The 19,300-nt window shown below is 45.4% G+C and overlaps 1 protein-coding gene across 1 annotated transcript in view; it reads left to right on the top strand.

Moving 5' to 3' along the window:
• The first annotated feature begins 18,326 nt into the window (after window positions 1–18,326).
• The window catches only part of PTPRT (protein tyrosine phosphatase receptor type T), a 1,692,228-nt gene continuing 1,691,254 nt past the window's right edge, over window positions 18,327–19,300 (top strand). The window contains exon 1 of the mRNA XM_086932257.1: window positions 18,327–18,761. Within this exon, the coding sequence (XP_086788383.1) occupies window positions 18,689–18,761 (73 nt within the window). The 5' untranslated portion in view covers window positions 18,327–18,688. The remainder of the gene's footprint in view (window positions 18,762–19,300) is intronic.

Here is a 19,300-nt window from a genome sequence, read left to right as displayed (position 1 = left end):
GCCGAAGCCGTGCTAGAGCGGAGGGGCGGAGCAACAAAGCCGGATTGCGGAATCGAGCGGAGCTCCGGGCAGAATTCAAGCTCACTGAAGACGGCAGAGACCGCTGCTCCCAAACCTGGTGGCATAATAGAAGGGAGAGGCGAAGAGGAGCAATGGCACCAAAAACGAATACAGGTGCGAAGGTGCCCGTCATGAAAAAGAAAACAGGGGATGAAATGGCTAAAACGGCGGCAGAAAAACTGGACAGCCATCAGAAAACTCTCCCGCCCACAGCAAAAAAGCAGCAAGTAGTAGGCAGGACCAGACTGGCTACCGCCAGCACCAGTGCCACTGCCCCTATGGCGGACACTTTCATTAAAGGCGGTAAGGAGAAGGGGGCCAAGGGGGCTGCTAGCACGGTAGAGGGGGGCATTACTCAAGTGGCAGTGGGACAGGAGGGACCGGAAAAGGCGTCAATAGCCGGCCCAGAGTCAGAAAACTCTCCACCCCTAGAATATTGAAGAGGGTACTCCAGCAGTCGTCCCCCCAGCGCGGGTAGCTACCCTAAGCTCCACTGATGCTCCAGATGAAGTAACTGTAATCGCAGAAGTGAAAGCTCCCATAAGCAGTGGACAAGCTGAGAACGATCGAAAGCAGGTTGGGCAGTCAGAGCTTTTGGGAAGCAAACAAGAAGCTCTAAAGACTACCGAATCAGGCATACCAGCCATGTCGGACCAAGCTGTGATTGCTGCAGGCGATCTGGGCGCGGTCACGGTCCCAGTCAATAACAATGACGGCCCCCTGAATACTGGCAAAAGTAAAGACATAGACAAGGAGAAAGTCCCAAGTGAATGTTTCTATTCAGTTTCAGAAGGTGGCGAATGGTCTGAAGATGAAGAGGAAGGCCATAGCTCAAACATGGAGGATAGTAACCTGGAGAAGTGTGGCTCAATGATTAGAGCGGCAGACCCTGATGCAGAGGTCTAGCCCGGGACCAGGGTTCAATTCCCCGTCTCGGCAGGTCTTGGGCTCAAAATTCCATGGACCTGATAATTCTCGCCTCGGTGCCTATTCCAATCATGGAGTCCCACTCTGCAACTCTGGGCAATAGCTTGCTTAATCTCCACAACGGCCCCCACAACGCTAAGGATGCCTGGCCTACCCCTTGGGGGTGCCCAGGAGTGGACACCTCACAGGGAAAGCCAGGATGGGTTCCACAGCTGTATTCGTACAAGCGACTTGAGACCCTTGTGGGTGAGTAGTGCGCTATACAAGTATCAATTTACATTTATTCCAAAAGCGACCCGGAGCAAGAGCCCCCCCTGACAGCAGTCAAACCTCCAGTTAGATTTAAAGGGAAAGAGCCTACCCATAGCGAGCTTAGTTGGGTTCACTCATCAGCTATGCCATTGCAGGGCAGCTCGTGTGACGAATCCGTCCAGATGTCACTTCTGGAGATAATACATCAGGAGATCATCTCACACAGGGAGGAAATTCGACAAGACAACCGTAAATCCCAGGCAAGCTAGAAGCCGGGGCGCCGTACATGACGTCACACGGGAGCGTCGATGCGAGGCGTAACGTCAAAACATATTTGTGACGTTTGCATTGGTACGCACAGTGGATGATTACTTGTACAAGGTATGTGCAATCACCGTACGCGTACAGTACGATTATACAAGAAGAAAATATTTAAAATGTAATTTTCATAAAATTGGAGAGAAAAAAATTATGAAAAATGAATTTTAGACTTTTGTTTTGTTATTATTTTACATTAAGAATATAAAATATAACTTAAAAAATAAAATAACTATAAATAATTATAATACAAAAGTAGGGAATTAGTATAGAAATACAGAAATATAATAATGAATACCTTTAAAAATTATCATTTACAAAACCTTTGAAATTCACTGAAAAAAAACATAGGTTTCAGCCCCGTTATAGTTAGGAATTAGCATTTAAAAAAACCTTAGAAATTCACTTAAAAAAAACATAGGTTTCACACATGTTATAGTTAGCTGGACATTTCACTCATACAAAACCATTGAAATTCCCCCGTTATAGTTAGTTCAGCTAACTATAACTTGCGTGCCTGCAATGCACTGCTGATGAAGTCACATATTACGTCACTCATGACATGGTCAGTGACATCACTCGAGACATCACTGATGATATCTCAAATAGCGTGTTGGTAACAAGGACTCCCTGATACGGATCAATATCCTGGGACAGGGTAAACAATGTATGAAAGTTAACACTCCCAGGCATACACTTAAAGCAACTACACAATAGATTAAACAAACAAACTAGTTCAGTTTAGAGAAAATACATTTTTAATTTGATTAAAAGGAAATGTTAAAATTCAGTGCATTGATCAAAATCGATAAAATAACAATATAATGATACATATGTATTCACAAAAAAGTTAAAAAGAGGTTAGATGGCATCCGGTCATCCGGTGTCTATTGTGTAGTTGCTTTAAGTGTATGCCTGGGAGTGTTAACTTTCATACGATATCTCAAATAGCATCACTGATGACATCACTGATGACATCATCCAGTGAATGTGTGTCTTTCTGAAAAATAAATATGTTTTATATATGTATATCTAAAGGTCGATGCAAGAAAAAATGTGTAAATAAGTGTCTAAATGAATGTTTTTTTTGTAAAAATGATTGTATAATTGACTTATTAAGTGTGTCTTAGTGAATACATGTATTAGCGAGTAATGTTTAAATATGAAAATATCTGTATCAGTATCTCACATTGTGTATAAGTGGCTGCATGGGTTGGTGACTAGCTACATGAGGGTCAATATGGGTTATTAGTTGGTTTTTAGAGTGGCTGTATGGTTTAGCAGGGGTATTACTTACCGCATAGATGAATGAATGGGTGACTCACTGTTTGTGTGTTTTGAAGACAGCATGTGTGCAGGACTGTATGGGTGGATGAGTGTGTGCATGGGTGTGTTCGTGAGTGAATCTGTGTCTCAATAGTATCTTTATGAGTAACTATATATGTGTTAAACTAGTATATGTGAGTATTGCTGTATATAAGTGATGTATATAAGTGATTTTTATGAGAACGAGAGATTGTAAGAGTTCCCGTATAAATAAGTATGTGTTTCTATAAGTGATTGTTTAAGAGAGTAAGTATGTGTACGATTCTGTAGAAGTAAGTGTAGTGGTGGGTGTATAGCTGTATATGCAAGTAAATGGATGTTTGATAGTTTATTTGCATGTGTGAGTTTGTGTGTGAGTAACTCTATAGATGAATGTCGGTGTGTAATGAGATGTATAGGTGTATGAGTACATATGATGAGTGAGTACATGTATGAGTACCTATATAGACTGATGTGTATGTAGATTTTACAATTACTGAATAAGTTGTTCTAACTAGAATTGGTATTTCCATTTCAAAGAAAAAATGTGTTTCTATTTTTGAATGTGTGTATCAAGGGTTATATTACACTATTATGCTGAAAGGAGGTCTGTCACTCTTTCACAAGGATGATGTCATCAGTGATGTCATTTGAGATGTCATGAGTGATGTCATGAGTGATGTCCCTGACCATGTCATGAGTGATGTAATATGTGACGTCATCAGCAGTGCATTGCGGGCGCGCAAGTTATAGTTAGCTGAACTAACTATAACGGGGGAATTTCAATGGTTTTGTATGAGTGAAATGTCCAGCTAACTATAACATGTGTGATTATATATATATATATATATTCACTGAAAAAAACCTAGGTTTCACACCAGTTATAGTTAGCTGGAAATTTTACTAACATAAAACCATAGAAATTCCAACATTATAGTTAGTTGGACTCACTATAACAAGCGTGCCTGCAATGCACTGCTGATGACGTCACATATTACATCACTCATGACATCATCAGTGACATCACTCATGACATCACTGATGACACCAGCCAGTGAATGTGTGTCTTTCTTTAAAATTCATATGTTTAATAATTGTATTTGTAAAGGTTGATGGAAGAATAAATGGTTAAATAAGTGTGTAAATGGATGTTTTTTTTTTTTAAAATGATTGGTTAACTGCTTTATTAAGTGTATTTTATTGAATACATATATTAGCGAGTAACTTTTAAATATTGAAATATATGTATCAGTGTTTCACTTTGTGTATAATTAGCTGCATGGGTTGGTGACTGACTCACTGTTTGTATGTGTTTTGAAGACAGCATATGTGCAGGACTGTATGGGTGGATGAGTGTGTGTATGTGTGTGTTAGTGAGTGAATGACTGTCTCACTATTGTGTTTTTTAGTAATGACATATATTTTATTCTAGTGAATGTGAGTTTTGATGTATATAAGTGAGTATATGTGAGAGTAAGAGATTGTAAGAGTTCCTGTTTAAATAAGTATATGTTTATATAAATGATTGTTTAAGAGAGTAAGTATGTGTAAGTTTCCTTAGAAGTAAAGAGGTAGTGTGTGTATAGTTTTATATGCAAATAAATGGATGTTGAATAATTTATTTGCATGTGTGAGTATGTGTGTGAGTAACTTTTGGATGACTGTCGGTGTATAACAGGATGTATAGATGTATCACTACATATGATGAGTGAATATATGTATAAGTGACTATATAGAACTGTTGGTAAATGAGTGGATGTGTATATAGATGGTGGAATTACTGAATTGGTTGTTGTAACTGGTATGGGTATCTCATTTTTTTTTATAATGTTAGTTTCTATTTTTGAATATCTATTTCAAGGGTAACATTACACTAAAAGGGGGTCTGTCACTCTGCCACAAGGATGGTGTCATAAGTGATGTCATGAGTGATGTCACTGACGATGTCATGAGTGATGTAATATGTGACGTCATCAGTAGTGCATTGCAGGAGCGCTTGTTATAGTGAATCCAACTAACTATAACGTTGGAATTTCTATGGTTTTATGTCAGTAAAATTTCCAGCTAACTATAACTGGTGTGAAAACTATGTTTTTTTCAGTGAATTTAATAGGTTTTTTAAATGCTAATTCCTAACTATAACTGGTGTGAAACCTATGGTTTTTTCAGTGAATTTCATAGGTTTTTTAAATGCTAATTCCTAACTATATATAAGGCCTCAAACCTATGAAATGTAATATTTTTTATAATGAATCCTATATTGTATATTTATATAATACTTTTTTTTTGCCCTGGTGCGCTCCCGGTGCGCGCCCCGGTGTGCGCACTGGAAAGCGCAGTTTTCCGGAGCGCCCCGGGTCGCGCACCGGTGAGCGTCCCGTTAGCGCTATTGCCGCGAACGAAAACATTGTGACGTATCGCGTAGCCGCGTCCGCGTGATACGCAAGGCGTAAGCGCACCCGGAAGTACTCGAGCGAATACGATCGCGCAACGTAAGCATCTGACGCGCTTATGCAGCGTGCCCTGTGGCGCGCCCCCTGGGCGCGCCCCCGGGGCGCGTCGGGTCATGTGACTTGAAAATAACACTTTTTATTGGTGCAGAACAGTTTTGGTTTCCAAATGATGAAAGCCCGGGTCATGTGACCTGAAAATAACACTTTTCATTGGTTCAGGACAGTTTTTTTTTCCAAATGATGAAAGCCCCACCTTTTTTCCTTATTCTGACTTTGCCCTTTGACTGAGGAAGACCTGTTTGGAGATCTAAGAGAAATATTTTGTACTTTAAAATGGCTACAGAAGCAGCAGCAGCTGGAGCATCTGCACCACCACCACCAAGAGGACCACCACAACATCACATTGGTGGTCAAGAAGAAGAGGAGGAGGAGGAGGAGGAGGAGGAGAAGGGGGGGAGGTGGCTGTCAGAAGACAATACCCCATACAGGCTATGGCAGCACATTGTATGAGAGTTTTTTTTCTATCCCAGAGGGCAAGAAGAAAGTCAATGCGCCAAAGGTGACTTGCCAAATCTGTGGCATTGAACTTTCAAGGGGGAACCCTAACAAAAAATATTCATTTGGTAATAACACCATGATTAGGCACATGCAGCGCAAGCATCCCAACAACTATGCTGCCGCAGAGGTGAGAGAACTGGCCAGCACCTCCAAAAGAAAGCAACCCACTCCATCGGGACCAGAGACAAGGGAGACGATCCCTTGCATACAACCACGGTTTGGTGAATTCAGGATCACATGTATTTTTTGTGGTAAGACCATCTCCTATGGTGAGCAGAGCATAAAGCTCATCCTCCTTGCTGGTGAGAACCACAATTGCCCCAAAAAACCCTAATTTTTTCCTGATTTTTTTTGCTCCAGTTGAGCCATTTTCAATTCCCTGTTTTTTGTTTCTCCCCATAAAAATAACAAAAAAAATATAAAATAGTTCATAAAAGCCAAAAAAAGTACAAAATGTTCAAAAAACATTAGAAAAATATAAAACAACAAAAAGAAGAAAAAAAACAGTTCTTTTTAGAACTACCTCCAAATTATAAAAAAGGCTACATTTTTTTAAAACTCTATCATTCTTTTTTCCCCATGGAACGCTCCCCGGTACGCTCCACGGTGCGAGTACCGGGCGCTCCCCCTGCGCAAATAAAAAAAAAATAGGTTTTTTGCCCCGCGGGGCCCTTTTATAGCCCCCACATCAAACCTAGGGGGTCAGGGGGGGTCTACTCTGCCCCCGTATGGTCATTTCCCCCTTTGTTTTTGCCACCTCTTGTGTCTCGATCCTACCGAGACACAAGATGGCGGCCGCTCCGGATTGTTTGGAATGTTGACAGACACCCGAGAGCCAATCAGCTTTCCGCTCGCGAACTCGCGTAGCGCGCTGGATAGTGCCCCGGTGCGCGTACCGGGGAGCGCTTATAGATATATATAGATTTTTATTAACCTAAATTACTCAAGATCCACTGGAGCACATATCTTAAGACATAGCAAAGGCACATCGGGCTACCAGTCCCTACAATTTTGCCAAGTTTGGTGGAAATACATTCAGCCATTCAGGCTAAAAGTGAGGTCGACCACCCTATGGAAATTAACATGGGGAAAACCTGTTTTGGGACACCCCTTTTATCTCAGCCCCCGCTTGACAAATCCCCCCCCAAAACTTTCAGGGAAGGACCGGGGCGCCGCGAGGCAAATTTGAGGAAATTTGCAGGCAGATTCCTCAACCGGTGCCAAAGTTATTCACAATAGAATGTTGAGATTTTGTATTGAAAATAATTCTAACTATAACTACCTACTGGCGACCGCCAGTAGGTATATATATATATATATATATATATATATATATATATATATATAGTGTGTGACTGTGACTTTCAATTATTTTAAGTACATGACTTGAACATGGTTTATCAAGTATAATGGTGTCCAGCACGGACCGATTTGTTCTGAAGGTTTAACAACACTCTTGTTCTTTTTTTATTTCTTCAGAAGGCTTCATTTAGAACATATTAGCTATAAGAGTTTGGCGCGACCCTTTCCATGGCCCACAGTACCCCTTCTCCCCTCCTTGAAGTGAAGCTCCAGCTAAGCTTCCCCTACATTGCCAGAAACAAAGAGGTTAATTGTTCAAATTGTTTAAGGTGTTAGGCACATGTGGTAGTAAAAGCATTACAATCCTGAAATGCAGGAACAATGAAAATCGGACATATTTAAAATTGTCAAAAGTGCTGGGACACCGGCATAGACTGGTACTCTCCGGGCAAAGGTGCCTGTTTGGTCACCATGATTGAGTACTGGAACACCGGCATAGAATGGGACTCTCCCTGGGCAAGGGTGCCTGTTTGGTCACCACTATTGTTTTTATGCAGGAAGGGGCACACTCCTGCAAAACCATAATCCATACAGGTGTTTTCCTGTCTATCAGTGCTGCAGAATACAGCACACATAGAAAGAAGACAAAAATCAGGAGAAATAAAGATATTTTTCGTTGTTATGCCTCACCTCGGGTGGCGTAAGATTTTCACGCATTCCCAGGTGTACAAGTCCTTGTAAATCTGGGAATGCATCAAACACCTTGTGAGTTGCGTTAGAACACCCACAGCAATGCCCATGAAATGCCTCCCTTGCACTGAGTAAGGCAAAGCAGCGATTTGCACTGCGTTGCTTTACTCCATATTTGTAAAGGCATTCAAAGTCGATTAAGGTGGATTTGCGGGGCTTTATAAATATGACTGGGGCTTTGCGTTGTGCATGTATCACTTTGCGTGGTGCCAGCATGGTGCAAGGCCCTCATAAATATAGGTTTTTAGAAAAAATGCACAAAATTTGTACTTTTCTAATCCATGCTTACAAATATGAGGAGAAGGGAGATACATTTGATTCAGCAGAAAAATTGTTTTAGCTGGTGTATTAATGTGTTTGAGTCGAGTGCTCATCACTTCTAATGGAAACTACCCAGAGTTCATCTTTTCACTTTGCATAATTTATGCATTAGAAAACTGCAAGTACTTTGTTTCCAGAAGTGTAGACACGGGCTACTGGAAGTAGAACGCCTGTTTGTTAACCAGTGCTTCCATATTTTAAGGGCTTGATTTATCATTCTCTCCTTGAACAGCAGGAAGTGTGGCACTTCAACAGGGCAAAGTGATTTTGTGTGTTTTCGGTATTGTTGTGTCATGCGAGTGTCTGTGCAAACTTTAGTAAATAGGGCTCTGGGGCTGTATTACTGACAGGTCTTACATTCCCATTGTGCCACATGGTCACTTTGTGTAATACAGCCCCCGGGGGCCCATCACACATGGGTCCCAGGGCACAATGGGTGTTTGCATCCGATTTGTGTGCCCCCGGGTCATTTTGGTATTACAAGAAAAGGCCTCAAATATTTGTTTGGCCCCTTCTGAAATACAGATAGCGCTGGTGCACATATAGTGCCAGTGCAATCATTAGCCCCCATGCAAATAAGGGAATCTCTTTCCACACGCAATGTATTACTGACGTGGGTACAGAGGCAAACATGCCATTAGAAGGCACATTGAAAGCGTTCCACAAAAAGGTGGCTCACTTTTAGTGTGCCTTCTAAATGCAAAACCAAAGGGTATGCTGAATGGAGTGTTGAACATTGCAAGCACTCACCCCAGTCAACTGCTCTGGGTTTAATCCATCATCATTTTTTAGCTCTCTCCGTCTCCCCACATCTGGTATCAACTGTTCGCCCTAAGTTGGCAGGGTATGCCCAGACATGGGCCCCTTGCTCACATTGCCACTGGATTCAAACTAGCCTGGCTGATGACGGCTGATTAGCCAGAAACTGGTCCCAGGATGCTTGTTCACGGTCCAGGGAAGATATGGCTTGGCAGTTCCTGCTGGACTGTTCCCATGAGGCACAGGGTCAGACTGATTTGAGTATAGCCATGTCTGAACTGGGGTGGTGGAGTGAGCTAAAGAATGATGATGGATTAAACCCAGATCAGTTGACTGGGTGTGTGTGTTTGATTTGCTCAAGCGCTCCATCCCCTTTCATATCGCTTTGTTGGGCCTAAGTTGGCAGGGTATGCCCAGACGTGGGTCCCTTGCTCACTTTGCCACTGGATTCAAGCTAGCCTGGCTGATGATGGCTGATTAGCCAGAAACCGGTCCTAGGATGCAAGTTTCCGGTCCAGAGAAGACATGGCTTAGCAGTTTGGGCTGCACTGTTCTCATGAGGCAAAAGGTCAGACTGATTTGCGTATGGTCATGTCTGAACGGGGGTGGTGGAGTGAGCTAAAGAATGATGATGGATTAAACCCAGATCAGTTGACTGGGGTTGAGTGTTTTATTTGCTCAAGTGCTCCGTCCACCATCCCCTTTGGTATTGCCTTCTAAATGCAGCCCTCTAAAGGGATGAAAGGAGGTCCCATGGATGCCCAGACATCCAGTTCCATACGGGTGCAGTCACGCACAGCACCCTCCTGTAAGGGGGTCTCTAATCCCTTTTAAAAGTGCAGGCGGATTACCGCCTACACAGAGAAACACGGAGCAGCGTTAAAACAGCTGCTCTGTATTTCACTTAAATGAGCTAACCTGGGGGCAGTGGAAGGTTGTTGCTGCCCCGATTGGAGTGCATCATTCATGATAGGGCGCACTTTCCATGTTTGCGCGCCAGCTTTAATGGTGCGCAATGGGCAGACATGGAAATTGCGCCCTATCTACTCAGGGGCCATATTGCACGAGTATTATGGGGGCACTACAGGCGTCTGCACCGGCTTTATGTGCCACGGCGCAATTTGGTATTACAACGTATCACTGGGCTCTGGTATAGGTAACTATAGTACTTCAATCTGCACGTGTGTCCAAGAATCAAGCCCGTGTCCGGCAGCAGCAGCATAGTGAACTCCCTGCTTTGACAGTTCCAACGGGGGTCCAGGGGTCTATTTATGGTCCTCTTCTGTCTGCATTGCAACTCCTCAGACCAAATCTCATGAATAACACTATGAAGGATGTAGTACATTCAAAGATGAATCAGGCAGGAACTCCTTCTTGAATAAAGAGTTTATTCGCAGTACAGAATAAACAAGCAGGCCACCATCTGGCCAAGGCTCAACTGACATTACCTAGAATTCTACATGGAATCCAAACACAAGGAACACACAGAAAAGTTCTAGAAAGAAACAAGGAAGACAGACTAAAGGGACAAAGCTATTTACAACACATCTCCCTCCCTCAGAACAAAAAAGAAAGAAATGAAAACAGAACAATTAATGAATGTAATCATCCAAGTAAACAGGAGGACGACGGGAACGAGGACTTCTCAAACTGATCCCAGAAGAAATGGAATAGTTGGGACCATCATTAAGAGAAGGGGCTCCAATGTCAGAAGAAGTAGAAGCAGAAGTAGAAGTAGAAGCATCACCACTACCCACCTCCTCCCTGGCAGCAGACTGAAAAGAAGTAGACAAATCACATTGAGATGACAATAAATAACCACTGCTAAATGAATCAGAGACAGGTAGTGTATTTTCCACAGGCATAAGAGAGTGTTTGCGATATAGAGCCACCCTCCTGAAATTCCATTTCTCCCCATTATCAAGAAGAACAAAATTGGGGAACACCCGTTTCACACAAAAAGGACCCCTAAATTTGGAAAGACCTTTAGAGAACCGACCAGGCTTTACTTTAACAAGGTCCCCAACAGAAACAGGTGAAGAAATACTAAATGAAGAAGACTTCAAAGAAGGGACTTTATCCTGAGAAACTTTGTCCTGACAATGTAGCCAGGAAGGTGTCAACTTAGTCACAGGAGATCGCCCATGCATCAACTCAAGAGGAGACTTGCTCCCAAGCTTATGAGGAGTTGAACGATAAGCCCACACAAGTTCCTGGACCTTGTCATTAGAAAAACAACCAAATTCAACAGACATCTGAATAATACCCTTCACCAACCTATTAACTCTTTCACAAATACCATTGCTTTGTGGGTTATATAGACCATTCCGATGATGAACAATCCTGCAATCTTTCAAAAATGAAACCATTTTGCCAGAGGTCAATTGAGTGCCATTGTCAGTAATTAAAACAGAAGGGACAAAGCTATTTACAACAAAGGAATGTAACTGTCAAAAGAAAAGCAAGTGGGAGCACGGAGTAAATAGAAAAGGGAAGGAAGGAATATAGAATAAAAGGAAGGGTGAAAGGAATGAGGGATAAGTAGGTGGATAAATGGGTGAGTGGATGAATTAGGCATGGGCGAATTTTGCGAATCTCGCGTTCGCGAATTTTGCGGATTTGCGAACTCGCAATTCGCAAAATCCGCGAATTCTCGCGAATTTGAGGATTTTTTTTTGTGTTCGCGCGGGTTTCTGCCAGTTCGCGAGGGTTTTGTACAATGTCGCAAACGCGAACTTACCTGTCGGGTCGCAAGTTTTGCGAACTTGTTGTTTCTACGTGTCCAGCCTGTTTGGGACACTCTTCTTCATCACTGCCACTCTCTGTCACCACTGCCACTCTCTGACTACTCATGCCACCCTCTGGCCCACCCATGCCACCCTCTGTTTCATCACTACCCTCTGGTTGTCCAGTCAGTGTACATTATTGTGGCAAAGCAACGCACACCTTCCCTGCCTCAAGTGACCTGAATTAATTTGGGGCTGATTAATGTGTCACAGAATATTTTTTTAGCTGGCACCTGCTTCCTTAGTGCTTCCTGATTAGTGATCTTTTGCACTTGCTAAGTGCTTTCATTGTTGCAAAATTAGTTACAACACCTGCCCTGCCCCAACTGACAATAATGAATTAGGGGCTGATTAATGGATTTGAACTTCCAGCCTGGCTCCTGCTTGTCTCCCTTAGCTGTAATTCAGGACCTTTGTGGCATATGTGTAACTATTCTGAGGTTCAGAGCAGGGTCACATAATAGTTGCAAGTAGGCAACTGAACTCTGGAGGGGCCCCTCAGGAAGCACTACAGGAAATGGCTACTAATGATGAGCCTGAACTTTTGAACCTGGTAGGTAGTTTCAGTTTTGCTAAGATCGTATTTCTGCAATTTAGCGCTTATTCGCGGGGCGCAAAGTTGTACTGGGAAGCCGCAAACTCACGCGAACAGTGCGAGCAAGCCATAAAATCCGCTGCTCGCGGATTTTGCGGGAGATTCGTGAATCTCGCGGATTGCGAATTTACCGAAAATCCGCAAAATCCGCGAGCGAAACGGATTTTCCGCCCATGCTTAGGATGAATGCATGCGTACATGGATCAATAGGTCACAGAATGAGTGAATGGATAGGTGGATGGACAGGCAAAGGGATGGTCCAGTAGGTTGATGGATGGGTGAATGAATGAATTGGTGGATGGACACATGCAAGGATGGCAGAGTGAATGAATGGATGGATGCACGGATGGATGGCACAGCGGATGGATGGATGGATAAGTGGAAGTCAGAATGAATGGATTAATGGAATGGGAGGAGAGTGAATGATGCATGAAAAAATGAATAGATGTAAGTATGTAAAGGTGAAATAGTGAATATCAGCAAGTGCATGGAAGGGTGAAAGGATGAATAGATAGCTATCTGGATGGAAAAACAGGAGAGCTCTTCTAGAGAACAGTTGGCTCAATTGCTTCCCTTGCTTTGTGCCATCAAAGTTTTCATTTCAAAGTGGGGGGTATATTAATTTTCTTGCTACACCCTTGGGGGGCTCAGATGCTTGTGTTGTCCATTTTGTAATACAGATAGCGCTGGCACACATACAGCGCCTGCGCTATCATTAAAAGGTGTTCCCTCATTTGCATGGGGGTGTGGCCCTCATGCAAATGAGGTACTCACTTTGCCTCTGCACCTGCAGCAAACATGCCTTTAGAAGGTGCCCTAAAAGTAGGGTGACCAACCGTCCGTTAATTTCACGGACAGTCCGTAATTTGGGCCTCACGTCCGTTGTCCGTGAGGAAACCTTTTACGGATGCCTTTTGTCCATATTTTGGCCATCACAGGGAGCAGCACTGCTCTCCTGTGAGAGGCCTCACCTTCCTGATGGGGCGCCTCGCGCTCCTCCTAGAGCACAAGAGCAGCCCCTCCCCGCCCATTGTCATTCTGTGTGGGGCTGATGATTGCCACATACAGAATGTCAATGGGGCAGTCTCAGCTGGTAAATCATGTGGCGGCCTCCTCGTGCCTCAGTGTACAGCAGGGCATTCTGTAAAATAAAAGGCAAAACGCTAATGCTGCAACTTTAGCAGCGTAAGAAAACAGTGTATATAAAAAAGCCTGTAACATAAGTTAAAAAGAACGGGTTATCGTTCTTTCACTGTCTCATCATTGTTTAACTGAAGTATTTTAAATATTATATCCAACAAAGCCATGGTTGCTGCTTTTTTTTAATTTTAAGCAACTAACAACCATTGACAAAGCCAATAGTCCTGTTTTTTGTTGGTGTAATGATACTTGCTGTATTATATATATATATATATATATATATATATATATATATATATATATATATATATATATATATAAATAGATGCAAAGACATAAACAACATAATACAAGTCCGGAGGAACACTGCGCTAGCGCTGATTTTTAGCCTAGGTGTTTTAAACTACGCCCTTAATTACATCGAACACCCCCTTTGAAGAGACCCCCCCCAGTTTTTTGACACCAATTAAAGCCCTGGAAACAACACCATGTCACAGTCACCTCACAACCTGGCACTGTGCATCATGCATGACTCATGACTTCTACGTTTTCGGACTGCCTATGTGCAGGGGCATAGTGAACTTTACCCCACCCCACCCCATGCTTTGGGAACTACAGCAAGGTGAAGTTCTTGATTGCCCTCTTCTGTCTGCAACTCTGTAGACAAAGGCTCAGCTCATAATGTGAAAAGATGGGTGAGTAAATAAGTGAAGGAATGTGTGAATGGCTGGATGGATGACAGAAAGGATGAATGGATGAGTGAAAGGGTGAATGGATAGATAAAATAAAGTATGGCTGGATGAGTGGAAGTATGGATGAGGGAAAAGGGAAAAGGTAAATAGATGGATGTATGGGTGGAAGGGTAGATGGATGGGTAAAAGGGTGGATGGGTGTATGAAAGGATGGATGGATGAGTGAAAGCTTAGATGATGGGCGAGTGAATGTATGGATGGATGAGTGAAAGGGGTAGATGGACAAAAGGATGAAAAGATGAGTGGAGAAGTGAAAGGGTGGATGGATGAGAGAACGGATGGATGGATGAGTGAAAGTATGGATGAGTAATAGGATCAATGGATGGAATAAATGAATGGATGAGTAGATAGATGGGTGGATGATGGAAAAGTGAAAGGGGGATGGAGAGAGAAAGGGAGGATGAATGACAAAGGGAGAATGGGTGGAAGGATAAGTGACTGGGTGGATGGATGAGTAAGTGAATGAATGAATGGCTGGATGGGTGAAAGGGTAAAGGGCTAGATGGATGAGGGAATAGATGGATGGGTGAAAGAGTGGATAGATGACTGTACGGATGGATGGGGTGAAAGGGTGGGTAGATGAATAATAGATGGATGACTGAAAGGGTGGATGGAGGGATGGATGAGTGTAATGATGGATGGAAAGATATATGGTGGATAGGTTTGCAAATGGTTGAATATGTTTGGATATAAATGCGCACATAGATGAAAGGACAGAATGAATAGTGAAAGACTGAATAATAGATAAAAGAATGATTTCACCTTGTAGCACCCAGTATCTTAAGTAGCATTTCCTATACATTGACTTTCACGTTAATATGAGTCATTGTCTCTATATAATGTGTGTGATGTAACGCACTCCGACACCCTGGCCTACATACTTCGGAGTAGTAGCACTATAAGAGAAATTAAATACACATGAGAGACGGTCTAAGTGAAGATGAGGGGCACCATTGAAGAGTGATAGCAAGGCAGGACTGGCCGGACTGGGCATTGGGCGTTTCCCTGGGAGGCTGGAAAGGGGGGGGGGGGGCGGTTTTGTTACAGGGGGCTGGCACTCCAAAGTTCCTATATATCCAGTAGTTTTCAATCAACAATAAAAGCAGCTTCACTTATGTTCAGGTGTGGTTCACCATTGTCTGATGATTAATGTACCTGCTGGAGTGAGATGCGAATTTTGAATTGTCTAAGGCAGCAAGCTGCAGCCATACTGAAAAACCTTGAAGTGCACGATTGTCTCAACCTAATATAAACCTATTTTGACTCACATATATACTATTGCGCGACCACCTCTGCCATATCTGTAAAACGTATCTTTTGTCCCGAAGTTTTGTCCTGAATTTTGACCTTTTGTCCTGAATTTTTACACTCACTGTCCTGAATTTGCACCTCACCCTACCTAAATGGGCTCCAGAAAAAGGTGGCACACGTTCATGATGCCCTCTAAATGCAGCACTCTATAAGGATGAAAGGGGGTCTATGACCCCCCCACCCCCCAGACATCCCCTTGCAGGCAAGTGCAGTCACTCACTGCACTGGCCTGCAAGGAGATCTCTAATGCCTTTTAAAAGTGCAGGCCAGTTGCCACCTGCACAGAGAAACACAGCGCAGCTTTTAAGCGGCTGCTCTGTATTTCTCTTGCAGGGACTGGCCTGGGGCAGTGCGAATTTGCGGCTGCCCTGAGGGCAGCGCTTTCTTCCTTGTATGGCGCACTTTCCATGTTTGACTCGGCGCACCTGCTTTAAGGTGCGCTGTGGCACAAACTTGGAAAGTGCCCCCTATCTATAATACTGACCCAGGCGTCCGGTACCTCAGGATGACTTGGTATAGCGGGGAGGAGAGGTGAACATTGATGTCTCAGCACCTGAGTTCAGGCCTAGCGGCCTTCCTATTTGTGGCAACTTTTGCTTTGGGAGTAGTTCGGTGGGTTTGGTGCCTGCTGCTGAGTTGCGCGTGGGTCAACTGCGGTTCCGGCTCTTTAAGCCGCCACCCCGTTCAGGCGTATTCGATCAAATGAGCCCCCGCACGTGTTTTATACAGCATGCATGGTGCAATTTCTCTCTCGATGCTTGTGGTACACCTGTCAGATGCCTCTCGCGATTGAGTGAATGAATATATATTAATGGTTGGATGAAACGTGCCTGGTGCGGAATCCTTTCCAAGTGCTTTGTGCGAGGTGAGTTGTTGACTTGAGGTGTAGTGGGGATGCTGCTCTGAGAATCAGAATGGGGGAGGGGGTATAAAGCTTTCTTGAGTTGTCACAGACTACCACGCACCCCTTTTACACCAGCATCACTTGCATGTATTGGAGTGAACAGTAAATTGCGAAGAGACCCTTTTCGTGTGGAGAGTCAGAGAATGGGCTACCCAACCCCCCCCCCCCCCCCCACCTCACACATACATCTTTCAGCGACATCCATTGAAGGGGGGCGAGATGGATTGGACCACTTGTCGTCCGTTTGGGGTGTCAACGCGCCGTGCTGCCCTCTCTGCCCTGTGTGCGCACCCCCAGCTCGGCTTCGTCACCCCGGTTCCCCTCAGCTGGCAGGTCTGTGGTGTGGGGAGGAGCTTGGCTGGCTGGCACTGTGTGCACAGAAGTCTCTTTTCATTGCCGAGGACAGGGTGAAAGTGAGAGGACCAGCCAGGCGCAGGGGCTCGGGAGCCCCCTTCCCGTGCGCTCTCTCCACAGTCCGCGCTCTGAGATTCCCGCCTGCGCACAGTCTGAGCGGAATGTAGCCTCTCTCCTCGCCAGTGCCAGATCCGTATCTAATGAGGGCAAGCTGTTACGATGCTCGGCACCGAGATGGCTCCTCCTGCTCGCGCGGACCTCCCTCGCTCTCTGGCTGAAGAGGGGATAGTGGCCCGGGGCCCCTCCTACTCCGGCGGCTCCTCCCTCCAGCGCTCGTCTCAGGAGCACAGGTAGCGCTGCGCAGCTCCACTCTCAGTCAGTGCGGGCTCCACAAGAGAGGGGGACAGGCAGCTCCCGGGTCTCTCTCCTCCTCCACTCTTTGGATACTCGCTGGCTGCTGTCTGCTCCTCCTCTGAGGTGATCGATTATCTGCTCCTCCTTTGTGGATAGGCTTCTCTGGGGTCATCCATCTAGTGCTCCTCTGTGGACAGGCTGCTTCAGGGGCTTCCCCTATCCGCCCGGGTCAGTGAGCTGGATACTTCAGCACCCTCCTCTGTCAACTCCTCGTCCGTGGACAGGCTCTCCGTGACCTCATCTCAGCTGTCGGCAGGCTGTCCGTGACCCCATCTCAGCTGTGGACAGGCTCTCGGTGGCCCCTTCTCTCAGCTTCCCTTTTGTGGATTGACTCCTGAGTTGACTCCATCCCTGCTCCTCATCTGTGGACAGGCTCTCCGTGACCCCATCTCTCATCTTCTAATCTGTGGACAGGCTTTCCATGCGCCCTTCTCGTCTGTGGACAGGCCTTCCGTGACCCCTTCTCTCAGCTTCTCCTCTGTGGGTTGACTCCTAACTCCATCCTCATTTGTGGACAGGGTGCTCTGGGTACCCCCATCTCAGCTCATCCCCCGTGGATCAAAGTCTGCTCCGTAATCCACACCTGTCAGCTACGCAGCTGGCAGCAGGTTACTTACTCCAGGGACTCTTTCTCAGCTCTTCACCTGTGGACGGGCGCCTCTAGCATCCTCCCCTCTGTGCTTTACGCATGAGGACAGTCTGCCCCGGGATCCTCTCTTGTGTGTGTCTAGTCTTAACACAAGGTGCTCCAGGAGCCGCCTTCTTAGCACTTCACGCGTGGACAGGCTGATGCAGGATTATCCTCCCTCTACTCTTCTGATAAGGACAGGCTGCCCCAGGATCCTTCTCTCTCAGCTTCTCAGATAAGGACAGGCTGCCCCAGGATCCATCTGGGATATGAACAGGCTGCCCCGGGATCCTCCTGGGATAAGGACAGGCTGCCTTGGGATCCTCCTGGGATAAGGACAGGCTGCCTTGGGATCCTCCTGGGATAAGGACAGGCTGCCCCGGGATCCTCCTGGGATAAGGACAGGCTGCCCCGGGATCCTCCTGGGATAAGGACAGACTGCCTCGGGATCCTCCTCGGATAAGGACAGGCTGCCCCGGGATCCTCCTCGGATAAGGACAGGCTGCCCCGGGATCCTCCTCGGATAAGGACAGACTGCCCCGTGGTCCTCCTGGGATAAGGACGGGCTGCCTCCGGATCCTCCTAGGATAAGGACAGACTGCCCCTGATAATCCTGGGATAAGGACAGACTGCCTCGAATCCTCTCCTCTGCGCTCCTCGTCTGTGGACAGGCTGCAGAGTTGTGTCATTTCTGTCCCTGTCACCCGGGTCTTTAAGGCGTTCAACTTTCGGCCCTCTCGGAAGTGTGCGGACCCAGGGCTTGTCACACACCCCGGGGCAGGGGATGTGAGCTTCAGCCATGCCTTGGACTGGGAGCATCGCCTTCCTCCTCCTGCAGCTGCTGCACAGCGCCCGCGGGCAGGGCTTCCCAGGTGAGTTTACTGCCCCATGCCTGGCACAGGTGCGCCAACTACCAGTGTCTTACAGTCTTCTAGAGTCAGGGGCTGCTGCTGGCAATGTGCTGGAAATACATATGTGCCTAACTCCAAACTCTACCCAAGAAACTATAGCGCCTGCGCACACAGGGGGTGGAAATAAGGGTTGTGGATACAAGAGGGAAAAGTGAGTTCTAGTACTAGAAGTTCAGTGGGTTATATTTAAACTTGGCAAGCAGAGAAATATGTACAACTCATCGCAGATTTTTTTGTTGACAAACACTCAGAGATCGGCACTAAACAACCGCCTCCCCTGCCCCCAGTTTGAGACATTCCTCACAGCGCCTCTTGTGTGCGTAGATCACTTTTGAGATTAGTATGCAGCGCCAGCGGCAAGTAGGGAGACCGCTTCAGGGCACTATAATGCGATTATTGGGCAATTAGAGCAAAGTTATTGTTACTAATGAATGTCAACGTGAGGACCGATCCAATTTCCTCCACTCAGGTGAAACAGGACTACATCTACCAGAATTCCT

This window comes from Lissotriton vulgaris, chromosome 7 (assembly GCF_964263255.1).
Source record: "Lissotriton vulgaris chromosome 7, aLisVul1.2, whole genome shotgun sequence".
In the NCBI taxonomy this organism is placed as follows: domain Eukaryota; kingdom Metazoa; phylum Chordata; class Amphibia; order Caudata; family Salamandridae; genus Lissotriton; species Lissotriton vulgaris.
Note: the sequence above shows the minus strand (reverse complement) of the source record. Positions and strands in the feature narration are given on the sequence as shown.